At 42.6% G+C, this 20250-nt stretch overlaps 4 protein-coding genes across 10 annotated transcripts in view; 3 read left to right on the top strand and 1 right to left on the bottom strand.

Moving 5' to 3' along the window:
- PNLDC1 (PARN like ribonuclease domain containing exonuclease 1) overlaps positions 1-20250 on the bottom strand; it is a 48893-nt gene that overhangs the window by 8315 nt on the left and 20328 nt on the right. Inside the window, exon 20 of one of the 3 annotated variants that reach the window (XR_014155121.1) lies at positions 11153-13281. The exons of the other annotated variants lie outside the window; for them this stretch is intronic. The gene's annotated coding sequence lies outside the window, so the exon portion shown is untranslated. Of the gene's footprint in view, positions 1-11152; positions 13282-20250 lie in introns of those variants that run through there. 3 annotated transcript variants of the gene reach the window in all.
- Positions 916-5071, top strand: LOC309338976 (mas-related G-protein coupled receptor member A8-like). 2 transcript variants are annotated; one of them, XM_081856538.1, is made up of 2 exons: positions 916-1068; positions 3968-5071. In XM_081856538.1, the coding sequence occupies exon 2, from the start codon at positions 3981-3983 to the stop codon at positions 4950-4952; it is 972 nt and encodes a 323-aa protein (XP_081712664.1). In that variant the 5' UTR covers positions 916-1068; positions 3968-3980; the 3' UTR covers positions 4953-5071. The 2 variants fall into 2 exon arrangements, with proteins under 2 accessions (XP_081712664.1, XP_081712665.1); XM_081856539.1 differs by having other exon boundaries at positions 929-1033.
- LOC309338979 (mas-related G-protein coupled receptor member A8-like) lies at positions 6973-11184 on the top strand. Of its 4 annotated transcripts, none has more exons than XM_081856546.1 (3): positions 6974-7115; positions 8713-8949; positions 10096-11184. In XM_081856546.1, exon 3 carries the CDS (start codon positions 10109-10111, stop codon positions 11072-11074), a length of 966 nt encoding a protein of 321 aa, XP_081712672.1. In that variant the 5' UTR covers positions 6974-7115; positions 8713-8949; positions 10096-10108; the 3' UTR covers positions 11075-11184. The 4 variants fall into 4 exon arrangements, with proteins under 4 accessions (XP_081712673.1, XP_081712672.1, XP_081712674.1 ...); XM_081856548.1 differs by having other exon boundaries at positions 6982-7146; XM_081856547.1 differs by lacking the exon at positions 8713-8949 and having other exon boundaries at positions 6973-7115.
- On the top strand, positions 14665-20226 carry LOC309338980 (mas-related G-protein coupled receptor member H-like). The gene is made up of 2 exons (XM_081856550.1): positions 14665-14815; positions 18682-20226. Exon 2 carries the CDS (start codon positions 18716-18718, stop codon positions 19649-19651), a length of 936 nt encoding a protein of 311 aa, XP_081712676.1. The 5' UTR covers positions 14665-14815; positions 18682-18715; the 3' UTR covers positions 19652-20226.

Here is a 20250-nt window from a genome sequence, read left to right as displayed (position 1 = left end):
TAGCAGGCCTTTTCCTGTGATGGCCCCTGCATGGGAAATGCTCTGCCTGGGAAAGCACAACTGAAACCATTCTTATCTAGTTCTAGGTGCCGGGCAAAGACTTTTCTCCCCCACTCCTAGGCTTTTGGACCTTAATTTAAAGAATATTGTGGCCTTTTTAGTTGGGCAGGGCTTGTAACCCTGACTAGGTCTCTGAGCTAGGGCTAAGGACAAATGCTCCACGATGCATTGTTCGCCTGCCTTCTGCTGTGGCTGAGAGGTTAGAGAATCTCCATGTGCAATATGTGGACCGTAAGAAAGTTGTTTCCTTTCCCTTGGTGGAAATGGAAGCCTTCAAAACTTTTTTAGAAACCATGCAAGGAGTGGCTCCAGTCCCACTTTCTGGTATCTCTCCACCATTCAGGAACGGAACCAGTCCAGACGGTTGAAGAGGTTACGATGACTGATGATATGAAAAGATCTCCAGAGGACTGAGATAACAAACGAGGCAGAGGCGCTGGCTTCTCCAGTGGATGCGGGGGCGGGGGTGGGCTGGTGTGACATTATGCAATGTGGCGAGGAGCCGGGGTGGGGCCAAACACCCTGGCCCCCTCCAAATACACATGGGGGGGGGCTCAAACTGCCTTGGCTCCTAGGAGTCGGTGCCTATGAAATGAGGTAACTCTGTTCTGTGAACTGCCCTGAGATCTCCAGGTATAGGGCGGTATATAAATTCGATAAATAAATAAATAAATAAATAAATAAATAAATAAATAAATTCAATAAATAAATAAATAAATACTCTCTCTCCAGGTACACGTCATCTACCAGGGAAATCAAAGCAGTCTCCTTCTCTTCATTTGAAGCTATATGTATATAGGTACAAGGTGATATCACTGTGAGCGTAACTATATCACACCTGACAGTAGTTGTGAGGTCATGAGATTCTAGTATTCAGTTTGTTACATAAGTCACACTTCATAGGAGTGGAACTGATCATATTATGCAGAAGCATGGTCAAAGAAGTTTGAAATGAAAATTGGAGTACAATCACATTAGTACTGACTCTTCAGTCTTGCTACTGCTTACGTGAGTTTGATTTTTAAACACCTACATTTCTGCTAGTTCCCCTCATCATCTATACCTAGCCTTTGTACTTTTGTGATGGGTAGGAATGACAGAGGGGCAATGAGAAAATCTTATATCTGTTATCGCAAAACACACACACACACAAAAAAAAAACCCTGAAGGAAAAGTTACAATATTTTTGTTATGGGGAAAATAAAGTTTCAGTAGCATAATAGAACATAAACTTTATTTTCCCCATAACAAAAATATTAAAATTCTAGTTGCTGCTAACGAGGGAGAAGGGGTGAAGGCGAAACTTTTATTATTGAACTATTAAACTGCATTTTTGTTGGAATCCATTTTGCTCAGGCAATATATGAAAGGCCTCCAAGTGGAGTTAGCTTGTTTTTGCAACTGCTCAGCATTTCGTTGAAGTCAGCAGTTGCTAATCTTAAAATACATATACAGTGGTACCTCAGGTTAAGTACTTAATTCGTTCCGGAGGTCCGTACTTAACCTGAAACTGTTCTTAACCTGAAGCACCACTTTAGCTAATGGGGCCTCCTGCTGCCGCCGCGCCGCCGGAACACAATTTCTGTTCTCATCCTGAAGCAAAGTTCTTAACCTGAGGTAATATTTCTGGGTTAGCGGAGTCTGTAACCTGAAGCGTATGTAATCTGAAGCGTATGTAACCCGAGGTACCACTGTACCTTAAAATGCCTTACTGCGGCTGCTGTGAGTGTGGAGGAAGCAAGTGTCCCATCCCTAGGCCGGATGGGAAAAGGCCTAGCATCAGGAAGCGGGGTCCACACTTGCTTCAGGTTGTGGCGGATGTTCTCCTGGAGACACCTAGTTTGGTTCTTCTAGGGGATTTTAACACCCATGCTGACACAACCTTACAAGGGGCTGCTCGGGACTTCATGGAAAGCATGGCTTCCATGGGGCTGTCCCTGAATAAGTCTGGCCCAACTTATAACCGCGGACATGCCTTGGACCTGGTGTTCACCTCTAGTGACGTGGGTGATCTGACACTAAGTAAAATCAAAACTAAAGAAGTGCCATGGTCAGATCACTTCCTGGTTCATCTGGACTTCTCCACGACCCTTCCCCTCTGCAGGGAGGTGTGACCGATTCAGATGGTCCACCCCCACCACTTAATGGACCGAAATGGTTTCCAGAGAATGTAGGGTATGTTTTATCCCATGTTGATGGCATTTCAGCTGATTCCCTGGTGGCCTGCTAGAATGTGGAGTTAACCAGGGCTATTGACTGTCTGGCTATGAAGCGCCCTCTCCAATTGCATGGAGCCTGGACAGCCCTGTGGTTTTCCCCGGAGCTGAGGGCGATGAAACAGTCGTTGAGACGGCTAGAGAACCAGTGGTGGAAAACTCATTCTGAATTGGACCGGAAACAGGTTAGAGCTCAATGTTGAGCCTACCAAGTGGCAATAACGATAGCGTGGAGGACTTTCTTCACCACCTCTATTGCATATGCAGAAAGTAGCAGCAGGAGACTCTTTCAGGTGGTTCGCAATTTAACAGAACCGCCTTTGGCATCGGGGCCTAGAAAAGACCCCAATATCTCCTGCAATGATTTTGCAAAGTTTCTTGCAGATAAAGTCTCTCAGTTTCGGAAAGAGGTAGCCTCCACCGTGGGAGCAGGGCCGGAGTGGGGAAGTGCTAGTCAAGTTGCATGGAATCAGTTCCAATCTGTTACCTCTGAGGATGTGAACATGCTGCTTAGACAAGTGAAACCAACCACCTGTCTCCATTATCCTTGCCCATCGTGGCTAATAAAAGTGGGCCGGTAAGGGCTGAGCGATGGGCTCTGTGGGGTGGTGAATGCTTCCCTCTGTGAGGGAGCCTTCCCAGCCACGCTAAAAGAGGCGGTTATTAAACCGCTTCTTAAAAAAACATCTTTAGACCCGGCTAATATGGCCAACTATCGCCCAGTCTCAAATCTTCCATTTTTGGGCAAGGTGATCGGGCGGGTGGTTGCTGAACAACTCCAAGCATGCCTGAAGGATACGGACCATTTGGATCCCTTCCAATCGGGATTCAGACCTCATCATGGGACTGAAACTGCCTTGGTCACGCTGGTTGACGATCTCTGGTGGGCTAGGGACAAAGGTGAAAGCTGTTTCCTAGTTCTGCTGGATCTCTCAGCAGCCTTTGATACCATCGACCATAACATCCTTCTGCACCATCTAGAGAAGCTGGGAGCACTGTTATACAGTGGTTCTGCTCCTTTCTCCTGGGCCGTGTCCAGAAAGTGGTGATGGGGGATGAGTGTTCAAACCCCTGGGCTCTCACTTGTGGGGTCCCTCAGGGTTCCATCCTCTTCCCCATGCTTTTTAACATCTATATGGAGCTGCTGGGAGAGATCATCAGGGGAGAGGTCTGCACGATGCTAATGAAAGAGAGGAGGCGGACTTAGCATGGCTTTCCCGATTGGGGAAGGGGGCGGCTGCCGGGGATGGAGGGAGGCAAGAAGGAGCCATGTCTCTGACAAGGGAAGGCAGAATCAGTATCAGCAACAGCAACAGCTATTTTGAAATTCTTACTTTGAGTATTCTACCATAGGATAGTGCTTTGTCCCACTTAAACTAAGCATTAATATGAATTCATCTCTGAATTTTCTAAGATTTTGCTTTAAAAAAATGGTCCCCCCCCCAATTATATTAACTGAGTCACTTAAATCACTCCTTACTCATATTTTTGCTAAACTAGAAAGTCCTGAACGCTGCAACCATTCCTCATGGGGGGTGGGGGATGAATTCTGATATCCGCCTATTACAAGCAGCCAAACAAGGCAGAGCATAAATAAATTCAAAATTGGCAATTCTCTGCCAGATTTTGGGAAGTGGAATACTGAAAAACTCAATACCTTAATAATTACAAATTATATGTGATTTCTATAGGTTGAGAAGAAAAATGGAATACATTGATAATGTCATGATGGCAAAAGCAAACAGCTTGTCTTCCCACACTGCTGATGCACCCAAGAAAATGGTCAAATACATGCAAGCTTCATACTATTTCAGATTAAATATGCTGATTGCATCTGTTCCCATCTGCATTGGTGGATTAATAGCTAATGCAATTGTCTTGTACCTTTACTGCTGCAAGATCAACAAGCCAAAGTTAGGCCCATATTTTTTAAATGTGACCTTTGCAAATCTTATTATAATCTTGTGCAACCTTGAAGTGGCTGCTTTTTTTCTCGGAGACATGAAAACCCCTACAGTAGTCCAACGTGTAATGGAGATGCTTCATATTTTTGCATATGATACCACCTTATATATCTTCACAGCTCTCACTGCTGAAAGGTTTCTCACTGTCTATTTCCCAGTCTGGTGGCAACATCACCGGTTCAAAGATTTCTCTGTCTCAATGTGTGCGATTTTGTGGATGGTTTCTGGCCTGGAGTCACTTATGGCATATTTTTCCTGCTATCCAAGATATGAAATCGTTAATGTTAACACTGCCATCTGTACAATTGCAAATATAGTGGAAGTCATCATGGAAGCCATCGTTTTTTTCCCCAGCTTGTTCTTCTTCACTTTGGCCATTTGGATCAGAAGTCAAAGACCACAGCAAAAGCCTCTAGCAAGACTTGACATCACCATTGTAGTCATAGCTATTCTGATTCTGATTCTCAGTGTCCCAACTAGATTACTTCATGCTATTTCATATTGGGTGGAATCAATGAACTGGTATCTGTTGACGACCACTGCTCTGTTACTGGATTCTTGTACCTGCAGCAGCATTCCTTTTGTATTCCTCATTGTTGGAAGCTGGAAGGGGCAGAAAGGCTTTGAACCCTTCTGTATGTTTCTTGAGAGGGCTTTAAAGGATACTGAAGACACAGCAGAGCCAACAGCAGCGAACCAGGAGCAGGCATGACAATATCCTTGGCCTCAGAAGTAATTTCTTTTTAAAAATAAAATAAAATGTATATGTTTTATGGAGAAAAAACGACATTCCTTCCAAGTTTCAGAATAAATTTATTTCAAATACTTTAAGGTTGTTCTTTACATTGATTCTAACACACCCACCTAGGTGTGGCACTAGGGCCACTTTCTCCTTTGGGTGGCCAACTAGGCAGAGGCAGCAGGTGGCCTGAAAGTAGAGGACTATAGTCAAAACTAGAGGGCAAAGGTGACTGAGCCACCAAAGACTGACAGTGATCACCATTTCTCAATGTGGTCATTTAGTAAAGGTCCTCAAGGGAGAGCAAAAGTGTGGACAAGACGATCAGACAGTTGAGAAGGGCAAGCAATCAATACGAAAAAGAGGTTAGGAGTGGCAACAGAGGATGAAAGTGAGGAGTCTGGAAGCCCAGAGGAAAGAAAGAGACCTCTTGGTGTTATCACTGCTGCAGGGAAAAGATCTTAAGTACAGGTGCTCACCGTAACACTTCCATTGCCATGCTATGGTCAGTTCTGCTCCTGTATCTATACACACATGTATGTTCCATTGCCATGCTATGATCAGTTCTGCTCCTGTATCTATACACGCATGTATAGTGGAACCTTGGTTTTCGAAAGTAATCTGTTCTGGAAGACCGTTCGACTTCCAAAACATTCAAAACTTGAAAACTGAATACGGAATCGTCAGTACAACAGGGAAACTCAAAATGGAAGCCACGTGGCATGTTCGGCTTCTGAAAATCATTCAAAAACCGAAGCAGTTACTTCCGGGTTTTCGGCGTTCAAAAGCCGAAACGTTCGACAACGGAGACGTTCGAAAACTGAAGTTCCACTGTAAATGTGTGTTGTCCATGCGTATTCATGAAAAGGCTCATTTTGGGGAATTAGCAATACTACTCTTCAGATATTTGAGACTGTTAAAAACGTAAGGACATAAATTGAGCCTTCTGAATCAGGCCCACACCCCATCTCGGCCCCTTCTCATGGAAGCCAGCCAGGTGCCTGGGAGAAGCCTTCAAGTTAAGGCATAAGCACAACAGCATTCTCCCCTACTCGTTTCCCGCTAGTAGCCAGAGGCATAGTGTCTCTTGACAGTGAAGGTAGAACACAAGACATGTAGCTAGGAGCCATGAATAGCCTTATCCTCCATTAATAGCCTTATCCAGCTGCACCTTTAACTCACAGATTAACTCACACCACCTCCTTGGTCACTTCCATTGCCCTTTTCTGAACTGTTCCTGAACTGTGTCCAATTCCACAATAACCTTTTTGAAGTGAACTGACTGAATTGTACACAGTATGGCAAATGCAGTCACACTATAGATTAGGATTGCCATGTTTCAAAAAGTGAAAATCCAGACACAAAAGTTGTTGAGCTTATTTTAATCAAATTCATCAAAATCTACACTACCGGCATGGCTATGTCCGGAAGATTCTGGATGTGTGGCAATCCTGCTATAGATTTGTATAACTGCATTATGGTATCAGCATAATTCCTTTCGATTCCTTTCCCTAGCATGGAATTCGTTTTTTTTCTTCACAGCAGCAGCACAGCTTTACTGGTACAAAGAAATTATTGCACTGGCTTTAGTAAATCTGCTTCGTTTGATGAATATCTTGTGGATTAATATTACTGTACTTTCTTCAGAGAGTTTGCATTAAGCACACAACAGCTACAATTATATTTACTTATAAATATTAAAGGCAGAGCTTCACAAACTAAGATTCACTGGAAATATAGGTCATCGCTCTGTTTGATTTTGCATTTTAAATTTTTTTTTTATTTTATTTTTTTTTGGTTTTGCATTTTAAATGTTTTAAAAAAATATAAAAAATGAATTAAGTTTTTAAAGTAGTATCATGCTGATATATATTGATTTAGAAGCAACACAAGCAGCTCTTTGGCTTGAAATTCCACTTGTGTAACAAACTGAATGTTGGAATCTCATGACCTCACAGCAATTGTTAGCCAAGGTGAGCATTAGCTCATCTGTGATATCATTCTGTATCCATTCCAACATTCAGTTTGTTACACTTCACAATAGTGAAGCAAGTCACAACTTTGTAGGAATGTTTTCTGTACAGAGCAGAAGTATGATCAAAGAAGGTTGAAATGAACATTGGAGTGCATCTACCGGTATTGTCTTTTCTGTCTTGCAGCTGCTTTTGTGAGCTTGATTCGTAACCATTACATTTTTGTTACTGCCATCATTACCTAAGTAATTAACTTGCCAGACTTAATTCTGATTCTATGTGGCCTATTTATTCTGAGTATCCTGTCAGTGACCAGATAGTTAAGCACAGGCATAGGCAAACTCGGCCCTCCAGATGTTTTGAGACTACAATTCCCATCATCCCTGACCACTGGTCCTGTTAAGCTAGGGATGGTGGGAGTTATAGTCCCAAAACTTCAGGAGGGCCGAGTTTGCCTATGCCTGGTTAAGCAGATCACTGCGCAAATAATATGCCTCCAACTTTGCCCCTTTTTTTGTTGGTGGAAGTGGCAGAGGGGCAAAGAGAGGAAGATTTAAAAAGGTAGAAAAACTGATATCTGTTAGTCATTTGCCTATCAGCACTTCTCTCCAAAATTACAATGGGAAAGTCATAAGTCTCTTGAAGCAAAAACGCATCATAGCTATGTGCTTTGCTAAGATTGTTTAGTGGGGTGGAGTTCCCTCAGTCCACTTTGATTCCAATCCACGATGTAAGTCAGTTCTGAGAGAAGGTAAAGCCAGGATCACTCAGATGTCCTTTAGAGAAGCCTTCCTCGGCGACCTCCCAATGTTGTTTCACCATAACTCCCACCTTCACTGACCTCTGGCCATGTTTCCTGGGCCAATCTGAAGTTGGAGACCAACATCTGGGGACACCAGGTTGAGGAAGTTTCATGTAAAAGTATCTGTGCTAGGCATCATCCCATGTGACCACATCTTCCATGGCCTCAATGCCAGTTGTTCCTGCCAATCCCAACAGCTTAACAACAGAAAAGGAATAGTAGTCACATGGACACATAACAGGCCTGTACTGCAGCAGCAATAATGACTATGCATCCAACTACTACATGAAGGCAACTACTCCAGAAACTGGAAAATGTCCTGGTCCAGTGGGGTTACTTGACCTTAGTACCATCTCTGATGGATTCTACAAGTGGTGTCCTCACTTTGAGATTCCATCCAATGGTGCCACCTTGTGCCTGAACAAGATTTGTCTGAGCAATATTTTGTGATTATCTTGGGATATGGGATCAATTGACCAGCAGAGGCCAAATTTGTAACTAGATTCTTGAAAAAATATCTGCTATCCAATGGGTGTGCAGAATGTCAGAAGCTCCTGGAATCTGTGGATGGATTAACGTCCAGAGACCTGAAGCAGTAAGTCCAATGTTTCTTGAATCATTACGAGAATAACAAAATCATGGTATTCTTTCTCTCTCAATTTGATTACAATAGTGCAGAAACCATATCTCTGTTAGTTGCTACCCATGATTGCACACATCAGTCCCCTCCCCAACAGAATATCCAGAGCAAAACAGGTTATAAAAAAACATCCATGGTACACTATCCAGCATTTATCATTTGAAACACAAACACAATTTAAAACTCTGAAGAATTCTAAAAAAGTCAGTATCAAAACTACTGTTATAATATGTTAGATTATAGAGTCCTACAGCAGTCAGGATACAAACAGCAATCTAGATTGCTATGAAATAACACAACTTTTGAATTTCTTTCCAGTTCTATATACTCAGCCACCTTGGAATTAACCATTCTGGAAATACTATTTACAAAGAAAGAAGTAAAAAAGAATTAAGAATCTCAGGAAAAACAAAGCACCTAGTCCAAATTCCCCTCTAAATTTCTAAAGTCTTTGTTTAACAACTGACTAGCCTCTTCAAAACTATGTTAAATGAGTCACTTGAAATTTCGTAAAGACCAGATCTGAGGCAGTAATTGCAGTAATATCAAACACAGGTAAATATCAAACAAATCCAAGCTTTTTCTGTCTAATTTCTCCTTCTTAATCAAGACTACTCATGAAATAGGGCTGCACTGCATAAATGAGCTGAGCTTCTGAGTACTTTGTGTTAATCTTTTTACATTACCTTTGGGGATGGGGGATAATACACAACAGCGATTACTATGTGCCATGAGAATGCATTCTTTATACCAGGCAGCAGGGGGGTCTCTGACGCATGGGCCTTATTATCCCTGTCACAGTTCCCAATTTGGCCCACAAGGTCATTTCCCCTCAACCATGCCCACCGTCTCCATGCCTGAAGTCATATGTGACATCAAGTGTGGGCAAGTGGAAATGAGCCCTTAATGTGCTCTCAACAATTCTTTGGCAAGGAGTGGCTCACTATCAGCACCTGTTAGCTGGCCTACCAGTGCTTTCAACAGACAAACCTGAAGGGCATGGTCTTCCCAGACAGGGATGGGGAATGTTTAAGCCTTCGCATTTTGTTTGACCACAGCTTCCATCAGCCCCAGCAAACATGGCCAATGATCAGGGGTGACTTGAGTTGAAATTCAGCAAGATCTGGAAGGGCATGTGCTCTCCCTCCCTGTTCTAGGGAATATCCATGGGGATGATATGTGCTAGACCTTTCTGTAGAAAGAGTGGGTGGAAGTCCACAACAGATTTTGTTGTGGCCAGACATTCTCATTACAGTGGTACCTCTGTTTACGAACTTAATCCATTCCAGAACTCCGTTCTTAAATGGAAACCGTTCTTAAACCAATGTGCACTTTTCCTAATGAGGCCTCCTGCCGCTGGTGCCCTTCCACCGTTCAGCTTCTGTTCGTAAACCAAGGTAACGTTCGCAAACTGGGACACTACTTCCAGTTTTGCGGAGTTCGTAAACTGAATAGTTCGTAAACAGGGCTGTTCTTAAACCGAGGTACCACTGTACCTCCAAATGGAGGCTTATATCCCTCTTTTACAATCCAGTACAAAGCAGCCAGGCAAGCGAGATCACAAATTCGAACTGAGCTGTGCTCAGCTGAAACATAGGCAACTAGAATATTGTCAAGCAGGTGGTCCTTTTCAAAATTTCCTACCTCTGTTACATAAATATCAGCACCTTAATAATTACAAGTTGTATTTGATTTCCACAGGTTGAGAAGGAAAATGGAAAACATCAATAATGTCATGATGGCAAAGGCAAGCACCTTGTCTTCCCACACTACTGATGCATACAAGAATACTGTCAAATACATGCAAGCTTCATACTTCTACAGATTAAACGTGCTGGCTGTATCTATTCCCATCTGCATCATTGGATTAATAGCTAATGCAATTGTCTTGTGCCTTTACTGCTTCAAGATCAACAAGCCAAAGTTAGGCCCATATTTTTTGAGTGTGATCTTTGCAAACCTTATTGTAATCTTGTCTAACCTTGAAGTGGCTGCTTTTCTTCTCGTAGGAGTGGAAACCTCTTTAGTGATTCAACGTCTAATGGAGATACTTCATATATTTGCATATGACACAAATATATACGTCATAACATTTCTCACTGCTGAAAGATTCCTCATTGTCTATTTCCCAGTCTGGTGGCAACATCGCCGGACCAAGCATTTCTCGGTAATGATGTGTGTGATTTTGTGGTTTGTTTCTGGCCTAGAGTCACTGGTGGAATATTTTTCCTGCTATGCAACAGTCAGTACTTGGGCTTATAACACCTGTAGAACTGCAAGCGTGCTGGCACTCATCGTGGAGGTCATTATTTTTTCCTCCTGCATTTTCTGTTTCTCTTTTGCCATTTGGATCAGAATGCAAAGATCACAGCAAAAGCATCGAGCAAGACTTGACATAACCATTGTGGCCATAGCAATTCTTATTCTTTTGCTTACTATCCCAGTTAGACTTGTTAATATTATTTCACTTTGGGTAAGTGCAATAGATTATTATATGTTCACTAGCATTAGTCTGTTACTGGATTCTTGTACCTGCAGCACCATTCCTTTTGTATTCCTCATTGTTGGAAGCTGGAAGAGGCAGAAAGGCTTTGAACCCTTCTATATGTTTCTTGAGAGGGCTTTAAAGGATACTGAAGACACATCAGAGCCAACAGCAGCGGACCAGGAGCAGGCATGACAATATCCTTGGCCTCAGAAGTAATTTCTTTAAAAAAAATAAATGTGTATGTTTTATGGAGGAAAAAAACGACGTTCCTTCCAAGTTTCAGAATAAATTTATTTCAAATACTTTAAGGTTGTTCTTTACATTGATTCTAACACACCCACCTAGGCATGGCACTAGGGCCACTCTCTCCTTTGGGTGGATACCTAGGCAGAGGCAGCAGATGGGCTGAAAGTAGAGGACTATAGTCAAAACTAGACAGCAGAGGTGACATATGTCAGGGCAGGTGCCAGGAGCAGGACAGCAATAACTCACATGGTTAACTCTCTTCCAAGAAACAGAAAAGCTCAGGAGGCCAAGCCTAGTGACCATAGCAACTCTTCCCAGTAAGTCTAACTAAACGTCTCCACCTTCCCCAGGTCCTTCCCAAGCAATCTGAGACTCCAATGCCTTGTCTTTGTTCCACCCTCTTCATACGTCTTCTGGTTCTTAGTGACCCAGGGGGAGGCAAGCTGGTCACAGAAGGAGGGGGAGACCCCCTGGCTTCTTCAGCAATCAGCCTCATCTCTGCCTCTTGCCCTCCCTTCCTCTCCAGCCTTTGCTTCTGCCTCCGATTCTGGATTGCTCTCTGACATAAGACCCTTCCTGCTCACAAAACCATGTTATCTCTTCAGTTTCTGACAACTCCTCCGCTCAGTCTTCTCCCTCTGACCACTCCTCCTCGTCCCACAACGAATCCCCTGGATCAGAGTCTTCTTCCCTTTGGGTTCCCCAGATGGTGCCTCCCACCCTTCCTCTGCATGTAGCCTGTCCATCACAACAGATTAGTGGGGGCAGAAGTGGCTGTGCCGCCAAAAACTGAGCGTGACCTTTCTCAATGCAGTCATTCAGTAAGTCCACTTACCTCGTAATAGGTGCAGCAGTGTTGTGGGCCATCCGCCTCCTTCTTTAGATCTGACAAGGGGTTGATTCAGACTTGATGTAGTGGAGGGTTCCTGGCAGGCGGGAGGCCAAAAGGGCCTACTCACCAGCAAGAAGTTTGAATCTAAGCCTGCTGCCAAATTGGCCAATGGTGAGCCGGTTTAGGGACAGATGCTCATGCAATGGGGGATGGGACCCAACTGAACAGCAAGCTTCACTTGGGTCTGCTCCTCACATGAGGCCCGCCTCTTCCTTTGCACATAGTTCCTTGTCAGATCTTGCTGCAAATGGAGCTGTGTGGGCCACTGTAAGAGGCCAAAGACAACAGTGCTAGAAGAGGCTGAAGATCAGCGAGAAACATCCGAGGAGTGGGGAGAGCAAGTGGCAGCAACCAGCAGCTCCAAGCTAAATTGCCACAAAGTCAAATTCACACCCAGATTTCAGAGTGCCTCCCGGTTGCCAGTTGAGGTTTGCATGTGGATTTGCATTGGCTCGTGAAGGAATCCGAGTGGGACCATTTTGTGTTGGTCCACGTGTGCCATCCATCACCATGTGGTTTGGTGAAGACCTCTACTGCAAGCACTATTGTGCTTCAGGTGAACTGAGTGGTCATGTGATGCATTTTCCTGGAACGAGCTTGGTTAGTTTTTTTCAGCATTGCTCAACTAGCCATCTAGGAGCCTGGGTTTATAGCTCCCCCTTTTTTCCTGAGCTTATTATTTTTTCCTGTGTTGAGCAAGTAGCCATCTGGCAGCCTTGGTTTATAACCCTACCACCACCTTTTCTGTTTCGGCAGAGACTGAATATAGCAGGGTGATTGGTTTGCTCGCAGCATAACGCGGGCTACCATCACTGGCTGCCCCGAAGCAAAACTAAAAAAAATAATGTTTATGGGGGTCAATGAAAGGGTTTTCACCTCATAGGCTTGCCATGGCTGTTCTGATGTCAGGACTGCTTCAGTTTGTATTGGTGAATACAGATCTCGGGAATTTATGGTGCTTGTTGGATTCTTGCTCAGTTGCTGTGGGGGTGTTTAATCATTCTAAGCAAATTTAGTCTGTTGCCATTGAATTTTGAGCAGCACAGTGTTTAAGCAACATGTTTGCAAATGACAAAAATTCTGAAGAGTTATAATTGATTCATCAGGCTACTGTAACTTCCTCTATCTTGAGCAGGGATTGGGATTGGGTGGAGTACAAGAACTGCAGCTGTTGATTGGTGTTTGATGCAAAGGATTTTTGTGGTCATCCGGTTTCCCCCAATGAATTGTTGTTTGTTTGGTGCAGCACTTGGTTCTCTCCCTTGAATGAAATGGAAATTTGATTGCTAGTTGTTTTCCCCTCCCTCGCTTGCTCAGTTGCTTGTGTCCAAATTAATTCAACAGTTGATCCTTTGTGCTGCTAGATCTATCAGTTCCCTCATTCAGCCTAAAATTAATTTTTTAAATTTTAAATTTTTAAATTTAATTAACTCACAACTCCTCTCATACTCCTGTATTCATGCTGTTTGGTGGGTGCGCCTCTTTATAAAATGGTGATCAGACACATTGAGGCGAAGTCCCTAGACCCATGGTTCCGAACGTGGGGCACACACCCGCCCCACAGGGGGGCAATTTGGTTTTTAAGGGGGGGGGCAATTCAAGAATGAGTTATGAACAGTGAATGGCCTTTTAGGCTTCCTCCACGTGAATAGGAGTTCACTTTTTGAATAATAAGAATTATATGTCATGCGGGGGGGTGGGAATCAGGATATTAGAGGTGCTTAGGTGGGCATGGCCAAAAAAAGGTTGGGAGCCACTGCCCTAGACCCTGAACTATTTAATAAGCAGCACACTATGGCAGTCATCAGTCCTGGACATGGTGTCTGGGGTGGAAGACAGGGGAAAGTGATCACTATCACAACATGGGTCCTGCAACACCAAGTAAAAGCTATGGAACAGAGGTACCTCTTTCAGCTTTGGCTGATACACTGACTGTACCTACTACTGGAATAAAGATACCTATCCATCCATATTTGCAATATAATCCTGGTCATGTTTATATGGAAGCAAGTCTCGTTCTGCTCAACCAGGTTTGCTCCCCAGTAAATATGTTTAGGGCTGCAGCCCTCATGACTTTCAGACTGTAAAGCATGTAACACATTCTACATGAGGCTGCCCCCCCAAGATGGTTCAAAAACTTCAGCTACTGCGGAATGCTGATACTTATTTATTAGTAAGTATGGAATGTTGTATCACACCTATTTTGAGACATCTGTGCTGTTATTGCCTACTAGTCTTCTACCAGGCATCTACCTGGACAATCAAGTCAGGTTCTCTGTCAAACCCAAAGCTGATGCGAGGTTGAAATGGATCCAGAATGATGCCATGGCGCACATCACCAGACTATGGCTAACAGTTGCTATGAGGTCATGGGATTCTCATATTCTCTTTGTTACATACAGCACGCATCATCATAGTGAGGTGGGTCACGCTTTCACAACTCCTACAGTGAGCGGAAATGTAACCAAAGAAAGTTGAAAAGAACCTTGGAATCATACTAGCATTTATTTTTATTTCTTGCAGTCATTCACTTCAGTTTGATTTTTTAGATTTTCATTAGTTTCATTAGCTCTTCATTTAGCGGGAATTCTGGGAACTTGCCTGTTTCATAATTCTGGCTATATCTGAACTGATCTGTTTTTCCTGTGAACAAGCAGCCAGCACAAATAATATGCCTCAATCACCTGTCTTATCATCATCATCATCATCATCATCATCATCATCATCACCACCCTTATAATATTTATTTATGTCCCACTTTTTTCTCAGTCCAGGACTCAAGGCAGCATACACAGGTAAAACAGAACAAGCTACAAACAGAAAAGGAAATTATTAAAATGGAATTATAAATACCAATAGTATTAAAATAATATAAAAAGATGCATTAAAATACTATGGCTCAGGCTTCCACAACATGGTGCCAACATGGTCCCAATATTTTTTTTATATTACAGCTTCCATCAGCACCAGCCAGCATGGGCAATAGTCAGAGATGAGATGGCAGTTGTAGTCCAAAACATCTGGAGGGCACCAGGTTGGGAAGGTGCCCTGGTCTCTCTGTTAAAAGGGTGTCCATATGATAGCTTCCAAGTGTCTTTTCATTCTTGTAGGGCACAATCGGTCATCTAGTTTGCTAGGGAGCCAAGGGCGATGAAATGGTTGGTTTGCAAGGGGGAGGGGGAAGTCTCAATGTGAACTTGACAAAACACAGGCAGAGCTTATCATCAAGTGTACTCTGCACACACTCAAAATGTTTAGCAGTGGTCTGTATAACAAAACTTGTGCAGACCGCTTCACAGAGGTATCGAACATGCTGTCAAGTCCTGTTGTGTGCCACTGTACAGTTCCAGCTGTTCCAGCCTGAGCTTTGAACAAGGTGTCTGAATGGATCCAGCCTACCACAGGGCTGCTCAATTCCTGCCTCTCTTCTCTTCTTACATCTACCAGGGGACTGTGGCTCCAACAATCTTAAAATAAATGGTTCTGAGACCACTCCTAAAGAAATTCTTCCCGGACTCCGAGACTGGCCGGAATCACCACCACCAAGCCTTGTCACTGCGCAGTTCCAGCCTCTGTAGGAAAACACCTATTACATGGATCCATTTTAATTGGCTTTCTTGCCTGAGTTTGACTCAGAAACTGTTTTGTTTGCCCTGATGAATTAGCTACACCTGTATATGTTGCTAAGATCCACAAATGGAAGTTTGAGTTCCAAGGATATAATGAGACATATCATGCAGTTGTCTAGTGGAAAGACCCTGCATAACATCCACAGCTTGACAAAGGAAGTCAAGCATATAACTATTGTGATAGGCAGATTTTTCCAAGGCCTATTGGAGATTATGTATATCAACTAGGAAATGTGCACAATTCCTTCTTCATGGGCAAATCATGTGTACATTCTCCATGATGCTTGATTGTTATGTGCATTAACTACCCAGCTTACATTCTCCTTAACAAATGCATCAGAGCAGTTAAGATGATTTGTGAGGTATTTTAAAATGCTGCATGAATCTGAAACCCCTCTTGCTGAAATAATACAATGTTAGTTACAATGTTAAGTTTCAGTTTGTCAACCTGGGGTGGATCTACACAGAGGGGGGAAATGCTATAAATGAGTCAGAAATTAGACCCTTATAACAACAACAACAACAACAACAACAACAATGGAAAAACACATATATAAATGTCCTGCTCTCTCGCACCATCTCGTGTTGCATGTTTATAGCACATTCAAATTGTTGTTTCTTTATTAATGTAGCTGAGTCCCTGGTTTTGTTCCTGAACTGGCTCCAAACACTGGTTTACCACATCCACTGCCTCTCTTGCATTGGATGACAGGAACAAGAGTTATGAGATAGCAGACGTGTCTAAAGAGCCAAGGCTTATTAAGTAGCAATAGATGGCAATGAAAGGCTACATCACATTTTGTAGACTTCAACGATATCCCATGTCCCCTAAATTGAAGGTTTATAGGCCCCTGAACAATCGAGTATTAAGCAGCCAGTGAAGAAGAGAAGGGAGATCATTTCCTGCAAATACTACTACTACTACTACTAATAATTTTTTATTTACTTTCTTTCTTTAAAAAATGATATTTATTGGGGTTTCAAATAATACACAAAAACCAATAACAGCTTTCCAGAAAAAAAATAAAAAGGGGAAAAAAGAACAAAAGAGAAAAGACAGAATTAAAAAACATTCAACATTTACAATCCTTATTTTCAGTAACTTTTTTCTACGACTTCCCCTCACCTCCCCTTCTTGTATTCCGTGTCCAAATATTTGTTCAACAAGTTCTTATCCCTAATTTTTAACCCTAGTTTGTTATTATATTTAATTCAATTTATGTATCAAATTTTAACTTATATGCATTAATCATGATACTTAAAGACTTTTTCTAAGGTCGACCCAGTTTCCCTTCCACGAATTCCCCACTTTTGTACTAGTAACAAAGCAAAGAAAGAAACAATAGAAAGGATCAGAATATATTTGTACACCCTTCGGATTCCCAAACCCCACCCTCCCTTTCCCGGTTTCAATCCCCAAACCATTGTCCATTAGTCCATCTACTATCAGCCTGGATTCCTCACGTCAGAGGCTCTTAATTCTCTCTCAGTTCCTTTCTGCCGGTTTTTTTGATAGTCCTTTGTATTAACCACCAAATCTCGGAAGGGCTCTGTCCCAAAAATGTCCATGTTCCTTCCGGCCAGACCTCCATATTTAAAGGTGGAGCTCAAAACTTGTTTCTTAATCCTTTTAGGTCCAAATGTCCCAAAATCTTCAGATCTCCACAAAGGGAGATCTTTCCATTCCTCCTTCAATTCAAACCAAATTTTCATCATCCAGTCCTTTTTTTCTTTTATATCCATCTTGACAGGCCTCCGGCTCTCCTTTGCCTTCTGCAGCATTTCATCCCCTCCTTCCTGCTGCTCCTGTTCAGCAAATATCTCTTTCTCTACTTCCTCAAAATTCTCAAGTTTCTTTTCTTGTTCAGCTGCCTGGACTGTAGACAAAACATGACTTTGCTCTACCAATTTTCTCACAAGAAAAGCAACCTCGTTCAGATCAGCTAATATTTTTCAACCTATTTCCATTCTTGTAGTGTCCCTGAACCCCCTCTAGAGGGATTCTGGTTATTAAGTATTCCTTACACTTCCAGCCCAAAAGTCCAGTTAACTTGTTTCAATTCTTCTTTATTTTCAACAATTTATCACTCTATTGTAGCTAATGTAACCAGCAAAAACATCAGAAACAAAGTTCTCTATTTTTTCCCACTTTGACAGCTAATTTGACAGCTGTCAAAATCTTCTATGTCTCCTCAGCAGGCTCCTCTCGCGGATCACTCCCGGGTCTCGGGGGGGGCACTTTAGCTCTCAAAGTTAGCTCTTATCCTCCAGTACAATTACTTATACTATCAATCCGTGTAATTATTAGTTTAATCCAATAAAAAGGAGATATTCTCTCGACCTTAATTATTTAGTCCTTGCTTCAGGTTGTTTACAAGGCAGGGGAGACGGACTTCCTCTTTGCGTCTTCCCCGATCGTGCCAAATTCAGAAAAAATCTTTCTTTTATAGATCCAATTTCCGTATTACTCACAGGCTTTTACTTTAAGTCCAAATGTTCAAAGGAAAAAGTCAGCGCTCTCCGACCATGGCATGCGGCTTCCCTCAGTAGGAGTAGCAGTCGACTCTCAGCACCGCGCCTCTCCCTGTCCCCCATTCCGAAGCCTTTAAAAAGGCTCCTTCTCGGGTCGGGGGGCGCAAATGGTGCCCGCCGAGTCACTAGGTCCACAGGCTTCCGCGCCTGTGGTTTCTAAGGGTCCCCGCGTCGCCGCCGCGGCAGGACCCGTCTCCCACTGAGCCGATTCCCTCCGGAGCTCGGAGGGAATCCCCCATTAGGCGATGGTGCTAACCTGGAAGTCTCAATAATTTTTTATTTATACCCCGCCCTCCCCAGCCAAGGCCGGGCTCAGAGCAGCTTACAAGCAATAATAAAAACAAGATGAATGATTACAAACTTAAAAACAAAAATAAAATACTAGTGAACATTATAACACAAATGTCTTTGTCAGACAGGAGATCCTCTTGAAACTTTGCCGCCTCTTTTACAATATTTCAGCACCTAATAATCACACAAAATGTGTTTCATGTTGGCAGGTTGAGAAGAGTTACTGAACATACTGATCATCTCATGCTGGAACAGAAAAACAATCTATCTGCCCATGCTGCTGATGCAGAGAACGAGAATGTCAGCAATGAAGGCAACACAAAGGAAACAATGATCATCATATGCATTCCAATCTGCATTTTGGGATTAGTTGGAAATGGAATGGTCATTTTGTTTCTTCGCTATATGATCAAGAAGAATAAGTTTAATGTGTATGTCATGAATATGGCTATGGCTGATTTTGTTGTTGTTCTCTATCTGTTGAGTTATTTTGCATTATTTGTAGAACCAGCTCCTATCAATGCACACACTTCACGTTTTCTAGAGATAACATATATTCTTGGACGCAACTCTAGTTTCTATATATTAACAGCTCTCTGTGCTGAAAGGTATCTGTCACTTTTTTCCCCTGTCTGGTGTCAACGTCACAGACCAGAGAACCTCTCAGCTATTGTGTCTGCTATTCTGTGGGCCTTCTCATGCATAATATCTTTTGTAGAAGAATTTACATGCTATCCAAGATTCTATGCACTTATGAATGAAGACACTTTCCCTTGTGATATTGCAAAAACAATTGAAGTTATCACCGACTTCCTGATTTTTGTGCCCATCATGGTCTTTTGTACTGTGGCCATTTTTATCAAAAAGCAGGAGAAAACACAAACAATGCTCGACAAGACGATTGCAGCGACAGTTATTCTGTTTCTAATTTTTGATGCGTCAGCTAGACTTTTGGAAAATATAGACTACTGGCATGATGATATAGTAGAAATACCAGTGTTTACATTTTCTGTGTTATTTGATTCCATAACCAGCAGCATCAACCCTTTTTTATATTTTGCTATTGGATGGTGGAGCAGGCAAAACGCCTCAGAAGCCTTAGAGATTTTTGTAGAGAGAGCTTTGAATTATGAAACAAACACAGAACAAACAACACAAACAGACGAAGAGGAGACTTGAAAATAGCCTCACCTCAGAAACCAAACAACATTCCTCATATAAAGAGGAGAGCTGACTTGCATTCCAATCTCCAGAATAAATGAATTACAGATAATTTATCTTGCTGTTCGTCACTTCTATCTAACCCACCCAAGATCTACAGCAGAGTCAACTGCATCTTTTATTTGAGCCAGAGGATACTTGTCCATTTCTGCTATGTCAGGGGGTCAAGAACAAGGACGTTGAAAGAGAGGTAGACCTGTGGAAGGTTAAAAAATGTTAACCTTACCAAAAAAAACTTTGAAGTGTGTTGCAGTGATTGGACGACTACAGAATGAGACTGAATTCTCAAATCACGACATAAACTTCGGCAAAAGCCACAGAAAAGAAGGATCAGAGAGTAGCCGATATATACAAAAACCAGAAAGAATCATAGTGGAGGAGAGGAAAGGAGGAAGGGAGAAAATTTATGTGCAGGTATCTACTGTCTGAAAGACCACAATTATTCAGATTGAGATGCAGCTGGGAACAGAGAATGATGGACTGTCTTCTAGCAAAATCTTAATACAGAAATATACCCCTCCTTATCCGCTACTTTACAATGGCCTGCTCTTCCATCG

Source organism: Podarcis erhardii (assembly GCF_964252035.2).
Source record: "Podarcis erhardii genome assembly, chromosome: 3".
NCBI classification, from domain to species: domain Eukaryota; kingdom Metazoa; phylum Chordata; class Lepidosauria; order Squamata; family Lacertidae; genus Podarcis; species Podarcis erhardii.
The sequence above is the reverse complement of the archived record's forward strand: the minus strand, read 5'-3'. Positions and strand labels throughout refer to the sequence as shown.

Bases quoted from the DNA above. Each gene is read 5' to 3' on its own strand.
- LOC309338976 (XM_081856538.1), top strand. From the start codon at position 3,981: ATGGAATACATTGATAATGTCATGATGGCAAAAGCAAACAGCTTGTCT.
- LOC309338979 (XM_081856547.1), top strand. From the start codon at position 10,109: ATGGAAAACATCAATAATGTCATGATGGCAAAGGCAAGCACCTTGTCT.
- LOC309338980 (XM_081856550.1), top strand. From the start codon at position 18,716: ATGCTGGAACAGAAAAACAATCTATCTGCCCATGCTGCTGATGCAGAG.